General features: G+C 42.9%; 1 protein-coding gene across 3 annotated transcripts; it reads left to right on the top strand.

Annotated features, from left to right (window-relative positions):
* Positions 1-222: 222 nt before the first annotated feature.
* Positions 223-18,132, top strand: LOC115161345 (epidermal growth factor-like protein 6). Of its 3 annotated transcripts, none has more exons than XM_029712261.1 (12): positions 223-1,239; positions 2,870-2,967; positions 3,808-3,900; positions 4,306-4,425; positions 5,091-5,210; positions 6,328-6,462; positions 6,558-6,680; positions 11,103-11,357; positions 16,348-16,422; positions 16,511-16,606; positions 16,852-17,114; positions 17,313-18,132. In XM_029712261.1, the coding sequence occupies exons 1-12, from the start codon at positions 1,166-1,168 to the stop codon at positions 17,418-17,420; spliced, it is 1,560 nt and encodes a 519-aa protein (XP_029568121.1). In that variant the 5' UTR covers positions 223-1,165; the 3' UTR covers positions 17,421-18,132. The 3 variants fall into 3 exon arrangements, with proteins under 3 accessions (XP_029568121.1, XP_029568120.1, XP_029568122.1); XM_029712260.1 differs by having other exon boundaries at positions 224-1,239; positions 2,861-2,967; XM_029712262.1 differs by lacking the exon at positions 223-1,239 and having other exon boundaries at positions 1,248-2,967; positions 3,813-3,900.
* Positions 18,133-18,389: the final 257 nt, after the last annotated feature.

Raw genomic sequence — 18,389 nt, 5'->3', positions numbered from 1 at the left:
TAAGGCAATAAATAGGCCATAGTAGAGAAGTAATTACAATTTAGCAAATTAACACTGGAGTGATAAACGAGCAAATAGTGATGTGAAATTAGAAATACTGGTGTGCAAAAGAGCAGAAAAGTAAATAAAAACAATATGGGGATGAGGTAGGTAGATTGGATGGGCTATTTACAGATTGGCTATGTACAGCTGCAGCGATCGGTTAGCGGCTCAGATAGCTGATGTTTAAAGTTAGTGAGGGAAATATAAGTCTCATAAGCAGGATATCAAAGGGAATGTCAGCTCCTAATGACAGGCTTGGGAACGTCTGGGCACAGCAATTAACACAGGCGATCCAGCTAATTAGCAACCAGGACAATGTCAGCGCAAGGCATGGCATCAAGAGCCAAGATGGGTGGAACATGTGGTATCACCATGAAGAAGCAGATTAACACTGTCTGCGTCTGTAGAACCAGGGTGGTGCAAGAGGTAAAGTTCACAGACCTCCTGTATATGGTGTTAAATAAGCAAGCAGTATTACACTATGCATCTTATTTCATTGGTTCCCTATATGCTTTAAGTATAGTTGCAATGGTGATCACAGATCTGTCCCTGCTGGTGAACTACTGCAGGAAAACAATCATCAATCAAATGGCCCTGTAGAGATGTCTGGTGTACCCCCAACGTACAGCCACCAGACCCTCTCGTCCCTTGCCTTCTTCCCATGCTCAGAGCCCAGTGTCACTCATTGTAATGGCAACCTACCTCTGGAATTTCAGCCAAGAGAGAGAAAGAGAGCGAGAGTGGGAGGAAGAGAGAGAGAGAGAGAGAGAGGGGGGACCCGACATATGGGCCTCAGATCACAGAGACTGCTATCAGGAGAGTCAAAAAGAGCGAGAGAGAAAGAGAGAGAGAGAGAAGTCTACGTACTAGAGGGGAGTGTGTGGTGGGAAAACGTATTAACTAAGAAAGGCTTGGTGAGGATTGAGACTGGTTCCTGTGACCCCTATGTGAGTGCATTGAATAGGAGCAAGCCCTTGGGAGGAGCAGAACACAACAAAGCCAGAAACACAGTGAGTGAGAGCTTCTGTGAGAAACAGAGAGAGAGAGAGAGAGAGAGAGAGAGAGAGAGAGAGAGAGAGAGAGAGAGAGAGAGAGAGAACGTGAGCTGTACCCAGTCAGAGACATGCATCCCCTCAGCTGGATCTGTGTACTTCTCTTCCTGTTCTACGCTTCCTCTGGGAGTGCCGACATCAACAGGTTAGTGAGCAATCAATCAAGACTGCTGTAGGAAATTATCCTCAAAGACATACTGTATAACGTAATGGTTATACAATGTACTGTAGTTCATGCTTTTGTTATTGTATCCATTCACTTCGAAGCCTGCAGCAGGTGTTAAGCTCAGTGTTTATTGGTAGGATTCATTCTAGATAGTAAAGGATTCAGTCTGGACATTCCATTGCAGTGTCAAGGGAACAGCACTGCAAAAGCAATTGTTGCATCCCTAGCTAATTCTCCTAACAGCTACTAGCTAACACTCTGGCCAGACACAGCTGAGTGTTGTACGTGTTGTAAATGCATTATAGGTGTTTACTTTTACAGTAAAAGCAGTCGGCTCATACTGAATCCTCATCACCAGTAGCCCTGCTCATAAGACATGTGACACACACACGTTAGTCATTTAGCAAACACTATCCAGAGAGACTCAGTTTAGCTCATGACAATCACAGACATGTCATTGTTTAATTCCTACTATTGCATCCTACTAAAATGTTATGTTTCAATATGTACATGGGAAAAAGGGGTTGTTTTGTTGCCATGCAAGTACTGTCAGGCTGTCTGTGCCTTGGCCAGGGACTCTGTGAGGTATGGAGGCTGTGTCAGCTAAATGTGGCTCCTGATATGGTAACTGTTAATCACTGAAGGACAGCTGTCACACTTAGCGGCTCCTGGCCCTCTCCTCCTGTGGGCTGTTCTGATTGATTTCGAACAGGTCTCAGATTTCTCCAGACCCCTTGGAGCCAGGGCTGCTTTTAGGAAGCCATGCAAACATCTGGAACATTTGAGTTTAGCACTGCGCTAGAGGTTAGAAGTCAGAGGCTAGAGGGCTCACCAGATAATGTGTAGCAACTATAAGGTATAGATTTGATTCAGATCAGAAAGGTTTCCCCAGCCAGATCTGCTTTTCAAAAGCTAAAGTTCTTCTGTGATCCTTGAGGGTGCATTTTAAGCTATGAAAAGGGAGGTAGCAGATTGACATCTCATCCCAATCTAATTTACAGTTTAAAAACACACATGCAATGCAATCATATGGAGATTATTTCCAAAGTGTTGACTTGTTGACAGTCAGTGGGGTCATGAAATTGGAGGAAATAGGTTCCTGCTTGAGGTATTCATGTAACACTGTAAGGACTCCAAGGAGTAACTGATGAAGTAGAAGTATAGAGCGTAACATGCAATTCACCTCCCTTTTCTCCCAAAATGCAGGAGCCAGGGGGAACTTGCCATGGTGTAATTAGCTAGGATGTCTGCAGGTCTGCGTTTGGGAAGACTAAATGAGACTATGGATGTTGAAGTCGATTGTCACCAAAAAGCACATTGGACATGTTTAGGGATATAATTATCTCCTCTATTTACAGAATATTTACTGCAACTTTTATACATTCATTTGGGCATTTGTTTTCTTCTGCGATCACATATAAAATAATGATCAACAACGTATTATGATAAAAATTTTACCCACCAATTGTATTATTCCTAATCAAGAAGCTGTAGTCAATCAATCTAACATTCAACTGTCCATCAAGGAATGGAGAGCAGTTCATGTAGAGATTTAACAGGGTAGATAGAGTTGTGTGTCAACTGTCCTTTAACTGTACAGACACCGCAGACAAGTCCCCACCGGTGGCCAACCAGGAGTGTGTGGCTATGGCAGGAGACTGGCGTGTTGCTATGGCTGGAGAAAGAACAGCAAGGGACAGTGTGAAGGTAAGTATTTCAACAAAACAACTTGTGTTTACATTTGGTTAAGATATTCTGTATGCGGTTATGTTTGGTTGAGATGTGGTTACGTTTGGTTGAGATATTCTGTGTGTGGTTACGTTTGGTTGAGATGTACTGTATGTGGTTACGTTTGGTTGAGATGTACTGTATGCGGTTACGTTTGGTTGAGATGTATTGTGTGTGGTTACGTTTGGTTGAGATGTACTGTATAAGTGGTTATGTTTGGTTAAGATGTACTGTATGTGGTTACGTTTGGTTGAGATGTACTGTATGCGGTTACGTTTGGTTGAGATGTACTGTATAAGTGGTTATGTTTGGTTAAGATGTACTGTATGTGGTTACGTTTGGTTGAGATGTACTGTATGCGGTTACGTTTGGTTGAGATGTACTGTATAAGTGGTTACGTTTGGTTGATATGTACTGTATGTGGTTACGTTTGGTTGAGATGTACTGTATAAGTGGTTACGTTTGGTTGAGATATATTGTATGTGGTTACGTTTGGTTGAGATGTACTGTATGTGACCTTGTCATGTTTTTTGTTGTTAATGATTGGAATTGAAAATATCACATACTGTAAATAGATACTGTATTCAATGAATGAAAAACTAAAGTTTGAGAATTCAAATTGTTTTCCACAATATAATGGGTTTTCACTTTTGTTTTTCTTTGCGGCGGAGTATTTTCCTGCAGCAGAAGAAATGTGGACTAAATTACCTCAGGGATAGTAAAACTGGCATATAGACTATGTTGTGTCAGGTAACCAGTTTAACCCCTTTTATTGTTCCCGCTGCTGCCTCTATTTCTCTCCTTTAAATACTTTATCAGCTCAGTGTGAACATGGTTGCAAGCACGGAGAGTGTGCTGGCCCCAACAAATGCAAGTGTTACCCAGGATACACCGGAAAGATGTGCAATCAAGGTCAGTAGGGTGACTAGGGTCAACGCAATGTGAGTCAAAGTGGTCTCTCGATGGAGTGCAACTTGAAGCTCAGATTTGTAGCCTGTCTCTGTCGTTTTCCCTCTCTATTTCACAAGCCCCTGATAGATCACTTGATGCCTCAATATTTAGATATCAAAACGATTCATTTTCTGCCAATGTAGAATAGTTGATCTGGAGAAACCCAAACTGTATATAATATGTTGCCCCTGGAACTACGTAAGGTATGATGTCTGTGGGACAATATTCAAGTATTATGTTTCAGGGAAACCATCATAGACTTATAGAAGCCTCCCGGTGCATCACTTCTGATGTCAAGATGATATCTATAGCCATACATACATGTCCCTGAAGTACATGACGGAGGATGACTGTCTCTCTGTCCAGACCTGAATGAGTGTGGCCTGAAGCCCCGCCCCTGTGAGCATCGCTGTATGAACACCCACGGCAGCTACATGTGTTACTGCCTCAACGGATACACCCTGATGCCTGATGGCTCCTGTACCAGTAAGTGGAAATTGTAACCCTGACTGTACCTGCTAGAGGAAACTGTAACCTGACTGTACCTGCTAGAGGAAACTGTAACCCTGACTGTACCTGCTAGTGGAAATTGTAACCCTGACTGTACCTGCTAGTGGAAACTGTAACCCTGACTGTACCTGCTGGAGGAAACTGTAACCTGACTGTACCTGCTAGAGGAAACTGTAACCTGACTGTACCTGCTAGAGGAAACTGTAACCCTGACTGTACCTGCTAGAGGAAACTGTAACCCTGACTGTACCTGCTAGAGGAAACTGTAACCCTTACTGTACCTGCTAGAGGAAACTGTAACCTGACTGTACCTGCTAGAGGAAACTGTAACCTGACTGTACCTGCTAGAGGAAACTGTAACCCTGACTGTACCTGCTAGAGGAAACTGTAACCTGACTGTACCTGCTAGAGGAAACTGTAACCTGACTGTACCTGCTAGAGGAAACTGTAACCCTGACTGTACCTGCTAGAGGAAACTGTAACCCTGACTGTACCTGCTGCTATTCACTCTGAGATATCACTGTTAGTTCTAAATGTACTACACAGAACCTTGAGTGTTTAAGAAGTTCACTGTCCTGTGTGTGTGTGTGTGTGTGTGTGTGTGTGTGTGTGTGTGTGTGTGTGTGTGTGTGTGTGTGTAGACTCCAGGACGTGCTCCCTGGCACACTGTCAATATGGCTGTGAGGATGTACAGGGGGAGATCCGTTGTCTCTGCCCGTCTGCGGGGCTGCAGCTCGGGCCAGACCAGAGGACCTGTGTGGGTGAGTACCACTACCTTGTAACACCGACCCTGACACCATATCACTTCATGAGGAGTTCATACTGGTTCATACTGGATCTCTCCACCTCATAGATCAGTAAGTGCTGCACACAATAGAAGGTGTGGACTTCTTGGAGATTTGTAAAGCTCTGAAAAGACTCCATTCTGCGGTTTCACATTCCTGCTCTGTCTCAAGGCTTCTCGCATAAGAACTTAATCAACTGTAGCAGCCTGAAGGTTAAAATAGGGTAGTGATGTGGGTTAAAATGGGCTAGTGATGTGGGTTAAAATGGGCTAGTGATGTGGGTTAAAATGGGGTAGTGATGTGGGTTAAAATGGGGTAGTGATGTGGGTTAAAATGGGGTAGTGATGTGGGTTAAAATGGGCTAGTGATGTAGATTGAAATGGGGTAGTGATGTGGGTTAAAATGGGGTAGTGATGTGGGTTAAAATGGGGTAGTGATGTGGGTTAAAATGGGGTAGTGATGTGGGTTAAAATGGGGTAGTGATGTGGGTTAAAACGGGGTAGTGATGTGGGTTAAAATGGGGTAGTGATGTGGGTTAAAATGGGGTAGTGATGTGGGTTAAAATGGGGTAGTGATGTGGGTTAAAATGGGGTAGTGATGTGGGTTAAAATGGGGTAGTGATGTGGGTTAAAACGGGGTAGTGATGTGGGTTAAAATGGGGTAGTGATGTGGGTTAAAATGGGGTAGTGATGTGGGTTAAAATGGGGTAGTGATGTGGGTTAAAATGGGGTAGTGATGTGGGTTAAAATGGGGTAGTGATGTGGGTTAAAATGGGCTAGTGATGTAGATTGAAATGGGGTAGTGATGTGGGTTAAAATGGGGTAGTGATGTGGGTTAAAATGGGGTAGTGATGTGGGTTAAAATGGGGTAGTGATGTGGGTTAAAATGGGGTAGTGTTTCTTCCGGCAAAACTGTTTGATTTGAGTGGGAGGAGCCAGTCTTCACACACACTTCCATTTTGGTGCTAAACTTAAGTGTCAGTAAGGAATGGTTTACATTGATCCAAATATTAACCCTTCACTACAATCGAGAATAAATAAGTGACGTCATTCATTTCATGTTCAGCCTCTTTCTTCCCTTCCTTTGCCTTTAGATATTGATGAATGTGTACCAGGGAAGAACCTGTGCCCATACAACAGGCAGTGCGTCAACACGTTTGGCAGCTACTACTGCAAGTGTCAGAATGGCTACGACCTGACGTATGTCAATGGCAAATATGACTGTGTAGGTAAGGTATACAATCATTTCATTATTACAACACATTTTGGTATTAATAATTCTGTGAGGAGATCAGCTAATCAAATCATCTAATTTCATTTTCAGACAATGACGAGTGTGCCGCTAACACACACAAGTGCAGCCACCATGCAGTCTGTCTGAACACTCAGGGATCCTTTAAGTGCAAGTGCAAGCAAGGCTTCCGTGGCAGTGGTTTTGAATGCTCTGGTGAGACCTGAACAGATTTACTATTCATCAATCATCAAAACATTCTGAGAGTGAAATCTATTTCACTGAAATGTTGATGTGCAAGGGGGCCAGAATCGGACAGTGTTTATTTTCCAGACTGCATACACTATATTCAGCTCTTATATGTAGGCCGTCAATGTAAATAAGAATTTGTTCTTAACCTACTTGACTAGTTAAATAAAGGTTAAAATAAATCCCTCTTAGTGATTTTACAATTGCATATTTCATCTGTGCTCTTAACAGCATCAGCAAACAGGAGCACTACCAAAGCCACTTTCCCATTTGCAGAGAACCTCTGCACTCTACAGATGTTACTTAGGGAGAGGCCCTGATTCAAATCACACCTGTGTAAATATCTGAACCCAGCCATCTGAAGGACAGAGGAAAGGAGAGGCATGTCTGTCTGTCTGTCTGTCTGTCTGTCTGTCTGTCTGTCTGTCTGTCTGTCTGTCTGTCTGTCTGTCTGTCTGTCTGTCTGTCTGTCTGTCTGTCTGTCTGTCTGTCTGTCTGTCTGTCTGTCTGTGAACAGGGGAGCCACCGTGCACTCTCTGAACCAGGCAGTAGATGATGTTGCCTAGGTGACATGATAGGTGCAACAAGGCCTCAGGGCTTTGTGTAAACGAATATGCCTTTATGTTTTTTGTAGTCAACCCCTTTTATTAAAGCTCGTGAGACCAGGGAGACAAAGGCAGTGCAGATGATAATTTCCTAAATGGTGAGATGTGTATGGAATGCAACAAGGTTTTCCACTTCATCTGTTCGCCGCCTACCATTTTGCTTTGTGAAACCCCCTCCCCTCCCTCTCCAAGGTTCAAGGCTAGGTTCTGTCCCTACCACACACAGCTTGTTCTGCCATGTAGAACTCAGCATGAAACCATTTCAGACTTTAAAAGTATGTACATAGAGCAGTAAATCAGATACAGTATACAGTGCATTCGGAAAGTATTCAGATCCCTTGACTTTTTCCACATTTTGTTACGTTACAGCCTTATTCTAAAATTATGACATTGTTTTTGTTCCTCATCAATCTACACACAATACCTCATAATGACAAGGCAAAAACAGGTTTTACAGTTTTTTGCAAATGTATAACAAATTAAAACTGAAATATCACATTTACATAAGTATTCAGACCCTTTACTCAGTACTTTGTTGAAGCACCTTTGGCAACAATTACAGCCTTGAGTCTTCTTAGGTATGGCGCTACAAGCTTGGCACACCTGTATTTGGGGAGTTTCTTCCATTCTTCTCTGCAGATCCTCTCAACCTCTGTCAGGTTGGATGGCGAATGTGTCGCTGCACAGCTATTTTCAGGTCTCTCCAGAGATGTTCGATCAGGTTCAAGTCTGGGCTCTGGCTGGGCAACTCAAGGACATTAAAAGACTTGTCCCGAAGCCACTCCTGCATTGTCTTGGCTGTGTGCTTAGGTTTGTTGTCCTGTTGGAAGGTGAGCTCTCTGGAGCAGGTTTTTATTAACAATCTCTCTGTACTTTGCTCCGTTCCTGACTAGTCTCCCAGTCCGTGCCACTGAAAAACATCCCCACAGCATGATGCTGCCACCACAATGCTTCACCATAGCGATGGTGTCAGGTTTCCTCCAGACGTGACGCCTGGCATTCAGGCCAAATAGTTCAATCTTGGTTTCATCAGACCAGAGAATCTTGTTTCTCATGGTCTAAGAGTCTTTAGGTGCCTTTTGGCAAACTCCAAGCGGGCCTTTTACTGAAAAGCGGCTTCCGTCTGGCATCTCTACCATAAAGGCCTGATTGGTGGAGTGCTGCAGAGATGGTTGTCCTTCTGGAAGGTTCTCCCATCTCTACAGAGGAACTCTGGAGCTCTGTCAGAGTGACCATTGGGTTCTTGGTCACCTCCCTGACAAAGGCCCTTCTCCCCCGATGGCTCAGTTTGGCCGGGCAGCCAGCTCTAAGACGAGTATTGGTGGTTCCAAACTTCTTCCATTTAAGAATGATGGAGGCCACTGTGTTCATGTCCAATCAATTTAATTTACCACAGTTGGAGTCCAATCAGGTTGTAGAAACATCTCAAGGATGATCAACGGAAAAAGGATGTACCTGAGCTCAATTGAGTCTCATAGCAAAATGTCTGAATACTTATGTAAATAAGGTATTTGAGTTTTTTTTTATACATTAGCAAAAATTTCTAAAAACCTGTTTTTGCTTTGTCATTATGGGGTATTGTGTGTCGATTGATGTGGAAAAAATCAAGGGGTCTGAATACTTTCCGAATGCACTGTATATGGCTGAGTCTGGCTGTCATGCTTCCCATGCATGGAGTATGATATTCCTGTTTGTCGTCCTACCCTCTATGCTCATCTGTCCATGAAAACATGTTTACACATAAGCAAATGCATGTATTTCAATGAACAAGGTAAGTTATTAAGAACAAATTACAGTAATATACTGTCTGACATACAGTGAGGGAAAAAAGTATTTGATCCCCTGCTGATTTTGTACGTTTGCCCACTGACAAAGAAATGATCAGTCTATAATTTTAATAGTAGGTTTATTTGAACAGTGAGAGACAGAATAACCACAAACAAATCCAGAAAAACGCATGTCAAAAATTTTATAAATTGATTTGCATTTTAATGAGGGAAATAAGTATCTGACCCCTCTGCAAAACATGACTTCGTACTTGGTGGCAAAACCCTTGTTGGCAATCACAGAGGTCAGACATTTCTTGTAGTTGGCCACCAGGTTTGCACACATCTCAGGAGGGATTTTGTCCCACTCCTCTTTGCAGATCTTCTCCAAGTCATTAAGGTTTCGAGGCTGACGTTTGGCAACTCGAACCTTCAGCTCCCTCCACAGATTTTCTATGGGATTAAGGTCTGGAGACTGGCTAGGCCACTCCAGGACCTTAATGTGCTTCTTCTTGAGCCACTCCTTTGTTGCCTTGGCCGTGTGTTTTGGGTCATTGTCATGCTGGAATACCCATCCATGACCCATTTTCAATGCCCTGACTGAGGGAAGGAGGTTCTCACCCAAGATTTGACGGTACATGGCCCCGTCCATCGTCCCTTTGATGCGGTGAAGTTGTCCTGTCCCCTTAGCAGAAAAACACCCCCAAAGCATAATGTTTCCACCTCCATGTTTGACGGTGGAGATGGTGTTCTTGGGGTCATAGGCAGCATTCCTCTTCCTCCAAACACGGCGAGTTGAGTTGATGCCAAAGAGCTCCATTTTGGTCTCATCTGACCACAACACTTTCATCCAGTTGTCCTCTGAATCATTCAGATGTTCACTGGCAAACTTCAGACGGCATGTATATGTGCTTTCTTGAGCAGGGGGACCTTGCGGGCGCTGCAGGATTTCAGTCCTTCACGGCGTAGTGTGCTACCAATTGTTTTCTTGGTGACTACGGTCCCAGCTACCTTGAGATCATTGACACGATCATCCCGTGTAGTTCTGGGCTGATTCCTCACCGTTCTCATGATCATTGCAACTCCACGAGGTGAGATCTTGCATGGAGCCCCAGGCCGAGGGAGATTGACAGTTCTTTTGTGTTTCTTCCATTTGCGAATAATCGCACCAACTGTTGTCACCATCTCACCAAGCTGCTTGGCGATGGTCTTGTAGCCCATTCCAGCCTTGTGTAGGTCTACAATCTTGTCCCTGACATCCTTGGAGAGCTCTTTGGTCTTGGCCATGGTGGAGAGTTTGGAATCTGATTGATTGATTGCTACTGTGGACAGGTGTCTTTTATACAGGTAACAAACTGAGATTAGGAGCACTCCCTTTAAGAGTGTGTTCCTAATCTCAGCTCGTTACCTGTATAAAAGACACCTGGGAGCCAGAAATCTTTCTGATTGAGAGGGGGTCAAATACTTATTTCCCTCACAAAATGCAAATCAATTAAAATATTTTTGACATGTGTTTTTCTAGATTTCTTTGTTGTTATTCTGTCTCTCACTGTTCAAATAAACCTACCATTAAAATTATAGACTGATCATTTCTTTGTCAGTGGGCAAACGTACAAAATCAGCAGGGGATCAAATACTTTTTCCCCTCACTGTATGTTTTGTCACTTGTCTTTATATCCTATGTCGTCTTTAAAGTCTTTAATGTCTTTATTATTCATAATGTCTTTATAGTCTATAATGTCTTTATGATCCATAATAGTTTCATAATCTATAATGGCTTTATATTCTAAAATGGCTTTATTATCTGTAATGTCTTTAAAATCTATAATGCCTTTATAATCCATAATGTCTTTGTAATCTATAATGGTTTAATAATCCATAATGTCTTTATAATCTAGAATGGCTTTATAATCTATAATGACGGTGTAACCCCAGCATGTACACCTAAACTCTTGTATAATTTCATCAGATTCCACCTCTGTAGTTCCAGATGTGTGACGTGATTCTTCTTCCTGCAGCTATCCCAGAGTCCCCAGTGAGCCTGCCAGGGAAGCTGGACAAAGAGCAGATCAAGAATGTCATCCCCGAGCCCCAGGTGACCGTCCCCCCTCAGATCCGCTTGCAGCCCTTCGACTATGACGGGGAGACCTATATGGGTGGATCAGAGGAGGTGGGCCAGGTGGGCTTTACGGATGTAGGGGAGGAGGAAGAAGAGGAAGATGAGGAGGAGACAGATGTGGACAACAAGCTTAATTCAAGAGGAGATGTTTTCAGTAAGTCTTATTTCCCTCTAACTCTTTCCCACTAATCCACCTATTTATTGCCATCGTGGGTGGTCCCAAATCTGATTATTCCAACACCGATCCTATGGAAGTTCGTACACCATTACTGCTGTGGTAATGTGCAGCGCTCGTAGTTATTCAGAAATAAAATCCCCCAGTTGCTTCAAGAATTTGCGATACATACTGTTCTCTTCACCCTGCTAAATATAGGATGGTTACACATATTCAATGCTCCCAAATTACACTATACAGGACGACTTCAAACACATAACCAGGCAAAGTTCGGAGATGGATGGTGACAGGGTTGGTGTGATGACATTGCTTAGGTAGTCAAATATTTAGATGGAAACAACTTACAAACCTTATCATGTTGTGAAATGACAGATGACAATGTTGTCATTAACTAGCAAAGTTTGTCAAAAATAGCTTGCAATGCTAACGTTAACTAGCTAAAATTCAGTGGTTTCCCCTCAATCTTAGCTAGCTAACTAACGTTATACTGCATATAAAGTCCATCTGGTGGCATTAAAATGATGACAAAAGGATCTTCTGCTATTTATTTGCCTCCTTTTTAATGCCATTGTATTTCCAAAGCACTGTAATGCACTTTTGATTAAATCTTCATGAGCACTCACTGAAGATGCGTTGAGTAGAATGCTCAGTTGGGCATCAGTCCAAAACGAATGTTCAAAACAATATTGTGACAAAACATGCAACCCATGAATACAACCAGCGGGTTATACAGTTCATCAAGCAGATAGGAAGATAGTTCTCTCTGGCAAGAACAAAGGCGGGGGCTCTGCTTTATGACCAATAATAAGTGGTGTGACGAGGAACACAGACAGGAACTTGTGAGTTTCTGCTCTTCCGACTTGAAATACTTGGTAGTTTATTGCAGCCAGTTTTACCTTCCAAGAGATCAGGGATTATCGCCATGGCTGTGTACATCCCACCGACAGCAAAAATACTCTCAAAGATCTTCATTGGACCCAGAACAAACTGGAAACTGAGTACCTGGAGGCAGCATTCATTTTCGAATTTGAGAACCGTGCTCCTGCATTACTATTAACATATTGACTGTTTTGATCATGTGGACTGGAATATATTCCGGGTCGCCTCTGGGGATAACATCAATGAATAAACTGACACAGTCACTGGATTCATCTAAAAAAGCATGATGTAATACCGATGGTGTCTTTCAAAAACGATCCAAATCAAAAACCCACGGATTGAAGGCAGCCTTGTCAGGAAACTGAAGGAGAGAGATGCTGCTTCTAAACACGCCAAGGTGACCGGGGACAATTGTATGGTTAAACGGTACAAATAATAGCTACGCAGATCGATCAAGATGGCGAGGCACGAGTATAGGGACAAAGTGGAGGAGCAATTCAGAGGGTCGGACACGAGGCGTATGTGGCAGGGGCTTCTAACTATCACAGTCACATCGAGGACACCAACACTGCCCTACCGGACAAGCAAAACACCTTTTTTCTCACACTTTGAGCAAAATGACTCTGATCCGCCGAGGAAAGAACCACACAAGGCTGCCGGCCCAGATGATATCCCTAGCCGCACCCTCAGAACATGTGCAGACCAGCTAGCTTTTGTGTTCAGACATTTTCTAGCTCATTTTCTAGGTCATTATTCCAAACCTGCTTCAAGATGTCCATTATCATCCCTGTGCCCAAGAAAGGGAAAGTAACTGAACTGAATGACTACTGACCAACACTTCCGTCATCATGAAGTGCTTCGTGAGGCTAGTCAAAGATCCACAGACCACGCAATCGCCATTGCACTGCCCATTGACTTCACCCACCTGGACAAGAGGAATGCATATGTAAGGATGCTGTTCATAGACTACAGCTTGGCCTTCAATACCATAGTGCCCTCTTAGCTCACCACAAAGCTCATAGCCCTGGGACTGAACTCCTCCCTATGCAACTTTGTCCTGGACTTCCTGACGTGCCGCCCCAGGTGGTGAAAGTAGGCAACATTACCTCCTCCATGCTGATCCTCAACACGGGTGCCCCACAAGGGTGCTTCCTCAGTCCCCTCCTGTATACCCACGACTACGTGGCCTCACACAGTTCCAACTTCATCATAGAGTTTGCTGATGACACGACAGCCTGATTACCAACAACGACAAGACGGCCTACAGGGAAGAGGTAGTGACTCTGAAGGTGTGGTGCCAGGTACAGAGCCTGCAAAAGTATTTATCCCCTTTGGCATTTTTTCTATTTTGTTGCATTACAATCTGTAATTTAAATTGATTTTTATCTGGATTTCATGTAATGGGCATACACAAAATAGTCCAAGTTGGTGAAGTGAAATAAAAAAAAAATCACTTGTTTCAAAAAAATATATTTTAAAAAGAAAAAACAGAAAAATGGTGCGTACATATGTATTCACCCCTTTGCTATGAAGCCCCTAAATAAGATCTGGTGCAACCAATTACTATCAGAAGTCACATAATTAATTAAATAAAGTCCACCTGTGTTCAATCTAAGTGTCACATGTTCTCAGTATATATACACCTGTTCTGAAAGGCCCCAGAGTCTGCAACACCACTAAGCAAGGGGCACCACCAAGCAAGCGGCACCATGAAGACCAAGAAGCGCTCCAAACAGGTCAGGGACAACGTTGTGGAGAAGTACAGATCAGGGTTGGGTTATAAAAAAATATCTGAAACTTTGAACATCTCACAGAGCACTATTAAATCCATTATTAAAAAATTGAAAGAATATGGCACCACAACAAACCTGCCAAGAGAGGGTCGCCCACCAAATCTCACAGACCAGGCAAGTAGGGCATTAATCAGAGAGGCAACAAAGAGACCAACGATAACCCTGAAGGAGCTGCAAAGATTCACAGCAGAGATTGGAGTATCTGTCCATAAGACCACTTTAAGCCGTACACTCCATGGAGCTGGGCTTTACGGAAGAGTGGCCAGAAAAAAGCCATTCTCCCTGTTTCCATCATTCAGACACGGGCAGTAAAGGAGCATCATGGCTAAAACTAACAGACTGGTCAATAGCTTCTATCCCCAGACCATCAGGCTGGTTTGGTTAGCTGGACTAATCGCCTGGATTGAATCCCTTACTTCTGATGCTTTTAAGACATCAAAGCTGTAGCATGGTGTCAGCTTGTCAGGCAGCATTAGCTTGAGGAGTACCATACCACAATAAAAAGTCAGTTTTAATCCCTGGACCTGTGTGTCATGATTCAGCCTGTTGCTTCATGTTCCATGCACTGAGTAGGTCTATGGCTCAAAATGAAAGACTCATTATCAGTAAGCCGAGAACGGCCTCTGTTTCACATATTAGATTCACATGCTGTAAATACATCAAATCTTGTTAAGGTATAAATAGATAATGTGGTTAGAGGACGAGCCATCAACACATTAGAAGAGTTCTTACTGTCACCTCCTGTTCTAAATAAGATGTAGCAAGAGGAAGTTGAACTAAGATACAGTTTAATGCTGCATGTAGTTCAATACGCTCTATGCATTTTGGGGGATGTAATCAAACAGATCTGGTTCTAGTGTTTGAAACAGTATTCTGTTTCGCCCCTGTCATTTGCCATTGACTTTTTAAAGGGAGACTAAAGACAGGAAAAACTGCTGTTGAAACGTAAGTGCTGACTACCAGTGTGACAATCCCACACAACCAGGCCTGGGAAAGAGGCGGACACACTGAGGCCATCAGTCAAACTGTCACACATGACCACTTCTCTAACCTTCTCCTTCTCTGGCCCTGCGCTGAAACTGAAGGTTGAAAAGCAAACATGAAGACCATGCCTAGAGATGATTATAATTAGGCATCCAAGAAGACAGCTTAGATATGAGTATAATCAGGCAAGCATGTATAAAAGCAATAAAATAAGCCTCTCATGCCAAATCAGTCATTTTGTTTAGAAATAAGAAGACGCTTAGCTGTTGGTAAAAAACACACGTAGACATAAAGGAGTCTCTACAGTCTAACGTTTTGGCCCTGACGGAAACATGGATCACCCCAGAGAACTTCAGCTGCTCTTTCTTAATCTGACTACGTTTTCTCTCATAGTCCAAGAGCATCTGGTCGTTGCGATGTTGGCACAGGTCTACTTATTTCTCCTAAATGGAGATTTGGGCTAAAATAGCTAGAATTATTGGCTCTGCATCTTACGATCTAAACCTGGGCAAAGGATCACTCGGGCGATGGTATACCTCTCAGTGAGACAGTAACAAGGATGCCGCTCACCACTACTGTTGATCTCTTTATGGAAACAAGTCTGACGGTAGCCTGAGCTTCTGTCAGGACGACTCAGAAGGCAAGAGGAGACAGGCCCTGAGACATCCATCAGCTCCAGGGAGGAATTTTACTCCGCCGCCATGTGAGTGCCTCAGGATACACACAGCTCTCCCTGTGCTTGCAGAGACTTGTATTAGCATCCCTCAGAACAGCTGTTCAGCAAACAGAGTCCTTTAAAGAGAGAGTCTGTCATCAGCTCCTCAAACACCAGCCCTCTCTGGCTGGTCAGGGTTCAATTAACAAAGTTGCATACATCTGGTTGTCTAGGGCAACTCGTTGAAGGGGGAAGTTTGTTGGGAGAGCTTTAAGATGCTTCAGTTTTAATATCCTATGGTTAAAATGCACCATTTTGACAGATGAATGGCAGCAGGGCAGGCTTCCACTTGCAGGTAAAAAGCCCCTTATTGGCTTTTGTTTTATGAGGGGAAATCTCTCAACTGCATAATCATCTGGAAGATTTTCAGGAATCACATATCTTCAGAAGAATGCTTGTAACTAAAATAGAGCTATATTATTAAGTAAATTAAATGATCTGCTTAGACAATGTTTTACATAAACAATAATCAAGGCTGTTGATATCCTGTTTGAATGTCATGTCTTGTTTTTTTTGTGTGCTTTTTGCAAAAGTTAAGTACATTATTTTGACATTTTATGTACCTTATCTTAAAAGAGTTCTCTCTCTCCCAAATCAGTTCCAGAGGACTTTGTGTCAGTATTTGGTCCTGCAACGGATGTCAAAGAGATTGAAATAGCTCCAGGACAGGAAGGTAATCCTTGCTTTACTTGTTAACATAATGTGTGTAACCATACCTTCATAATCCCTGTGAATTGTTGACATCTGACTGTGCCTTCCAGAGTTCTTCATGGACTGCAACTTCGATCAGGGCGTGTGTGAGTGGGTGCAAGACAAGGACGATAGCTTTGACTGGAGCGTGTCCTACCATGAAAATGGTATAAATTATACAATTAATTGGGCATAAATAGTATTTACCTTCTATATTTGCCATGTAGAAGCATACAGTTTCATACAATTACCGATAAGGTAAATCCTTTATTGTTCACATGATCGTGTGAATCTATCTTCCAGGAGTTGCTCTTTGCTGTGCTTAATCTATGTATTCCCAAATAGCTGTTAGTCATACGTTAATGACTATCAGTGATCAGCCTGTGTCCACTCCCTGGTCCCTAACCCCCAGGTATGGAGTACTACATGGCTATGAGTGGTCTTCTGGGAGAGAAGCAGGACCAGGCCAGGCTAAAGCTGCTCCTCAGTGACCGGGCCCAGCAGGGAGGCTTCTGCCTCACCTTCAACTACCGCGTGATGGGCAGCCAGGTGGGCACGCTGCGGGTGCTGCTGAACAACAGCACTGAACTTGTGTGGGAGCGGAGCCGCAGCCGGGGTCAGGATTGGCAGACAGAACTGCTCACTGTGGCCTGGAAGAACCAGGCCCCAGAATCTGTGAGTCACCATTCCATTCCAAACACCTAGAATGATAAAGGACTCAGAATGGCGCTGGTGTATGTTCTGTGAATACCGGATTTACCAGCTCAATGTCGTTCATTTAATCACCACACTTGCCAATATGGCCACTGTCGAAGGGAACAAAATACAACACACAAGTCCCAATATCCTAAACATTTTTCTGTCATTCTGCAGATCATCTTTGAAGCTGAACGTGGGAATGGAGTTGGGGGAGAGATTGGGCTGGACAACGTGGTGCTGACCTCAGGCTACTGTCAAGAGGAAGACACAGCCATCTTTTAAACTGTGAACTCTGAACCTGTAGAAATCAGGTCCACTGTGTTTGACACAGACCTCAGAGGCAGAGCTAGCATCAGTCTCTCCCTTTAGTCTACTCTTTCGGAGAGCAGACACACATCTTCCTAATCCCAAACTAAGGGTGTCTTTTTTTTGCTGTACTGTACAACAAGTATTAAGAAAAATGTGTATTTGCAGAATGTTTGGCAGTTCAGCCATCCACATAGGAAAGCGTTGCTGAGGGTTTGAGCATCATTGGGATGTGCAGGGATTTCATCTGCAAGTTTACAAGCTTTTGTTCTTTTCCTTTCATTTGAGCCACCAAGACAAAGAGTAGTGTCCACAAATAAATGATCCACTACATAAATACAGTTCAGTTTTTCAATAAGGTTTACAAATGTTTTTCAATATATTCAATTATTTTCACATAAATGGCAGGATACAGCAGGCTTATCTACAAAAAAAGCATTATATTGTGTTGCTTTTTCTTTTCCTAAGTGAAATATTGCAGTTAGCTGCAATATATAAAAATAAGATAGATTAAGACTTGTAACATGTAGTTACATGAACCCTAAATATTAATATTAGATTCATCAAGAAGTCTTCCCTTGAAGCCTACATGTTTTATAATCATAGTACGTGTATGTAACAATGCATAACTGCTGTAAATTGCGCTTTTATATTGTATTACATAAAAAAAATAATGTTTTTATAAGAACTCTGTTCATATTTTTTTCTCATGATCTTTGCCCGTGGTCACTAGCTGCTGCTTGTCACTGAGTCTATGGGGCCCTGTATACTGAAACAACATCTCACACACCTTCAATCTTGACCTTGTCATAGCTGCTAGAAAGTTGCTGTTCCCACAATCTCTATTCTCACAGGAAGTCACACATGTTCACTTTAAAAAAAGCAGTGGTGGAGTAGTGGAAAAGCCTTTTGAAGGGAATGTGTTACATGGACATTGCAAAAGAA

Source organism: Salmo trutta, chromosome 24 (assembly GCF_901001165.1).
Source record: "Salmo trutta chromosome 24, fSalTru1.1, whole genome shotgun sequence".
Taxonomy (NCBI): domain Eukaryota; kingdom Metazoa; phylum Chordata; class Actinopteri; order Salmoniformes; family Salmonidae; genus Salmo; species Salmo trutta.
This window is presented reverse-complemented; position numbering and strand designations above follow the sequence as displayed.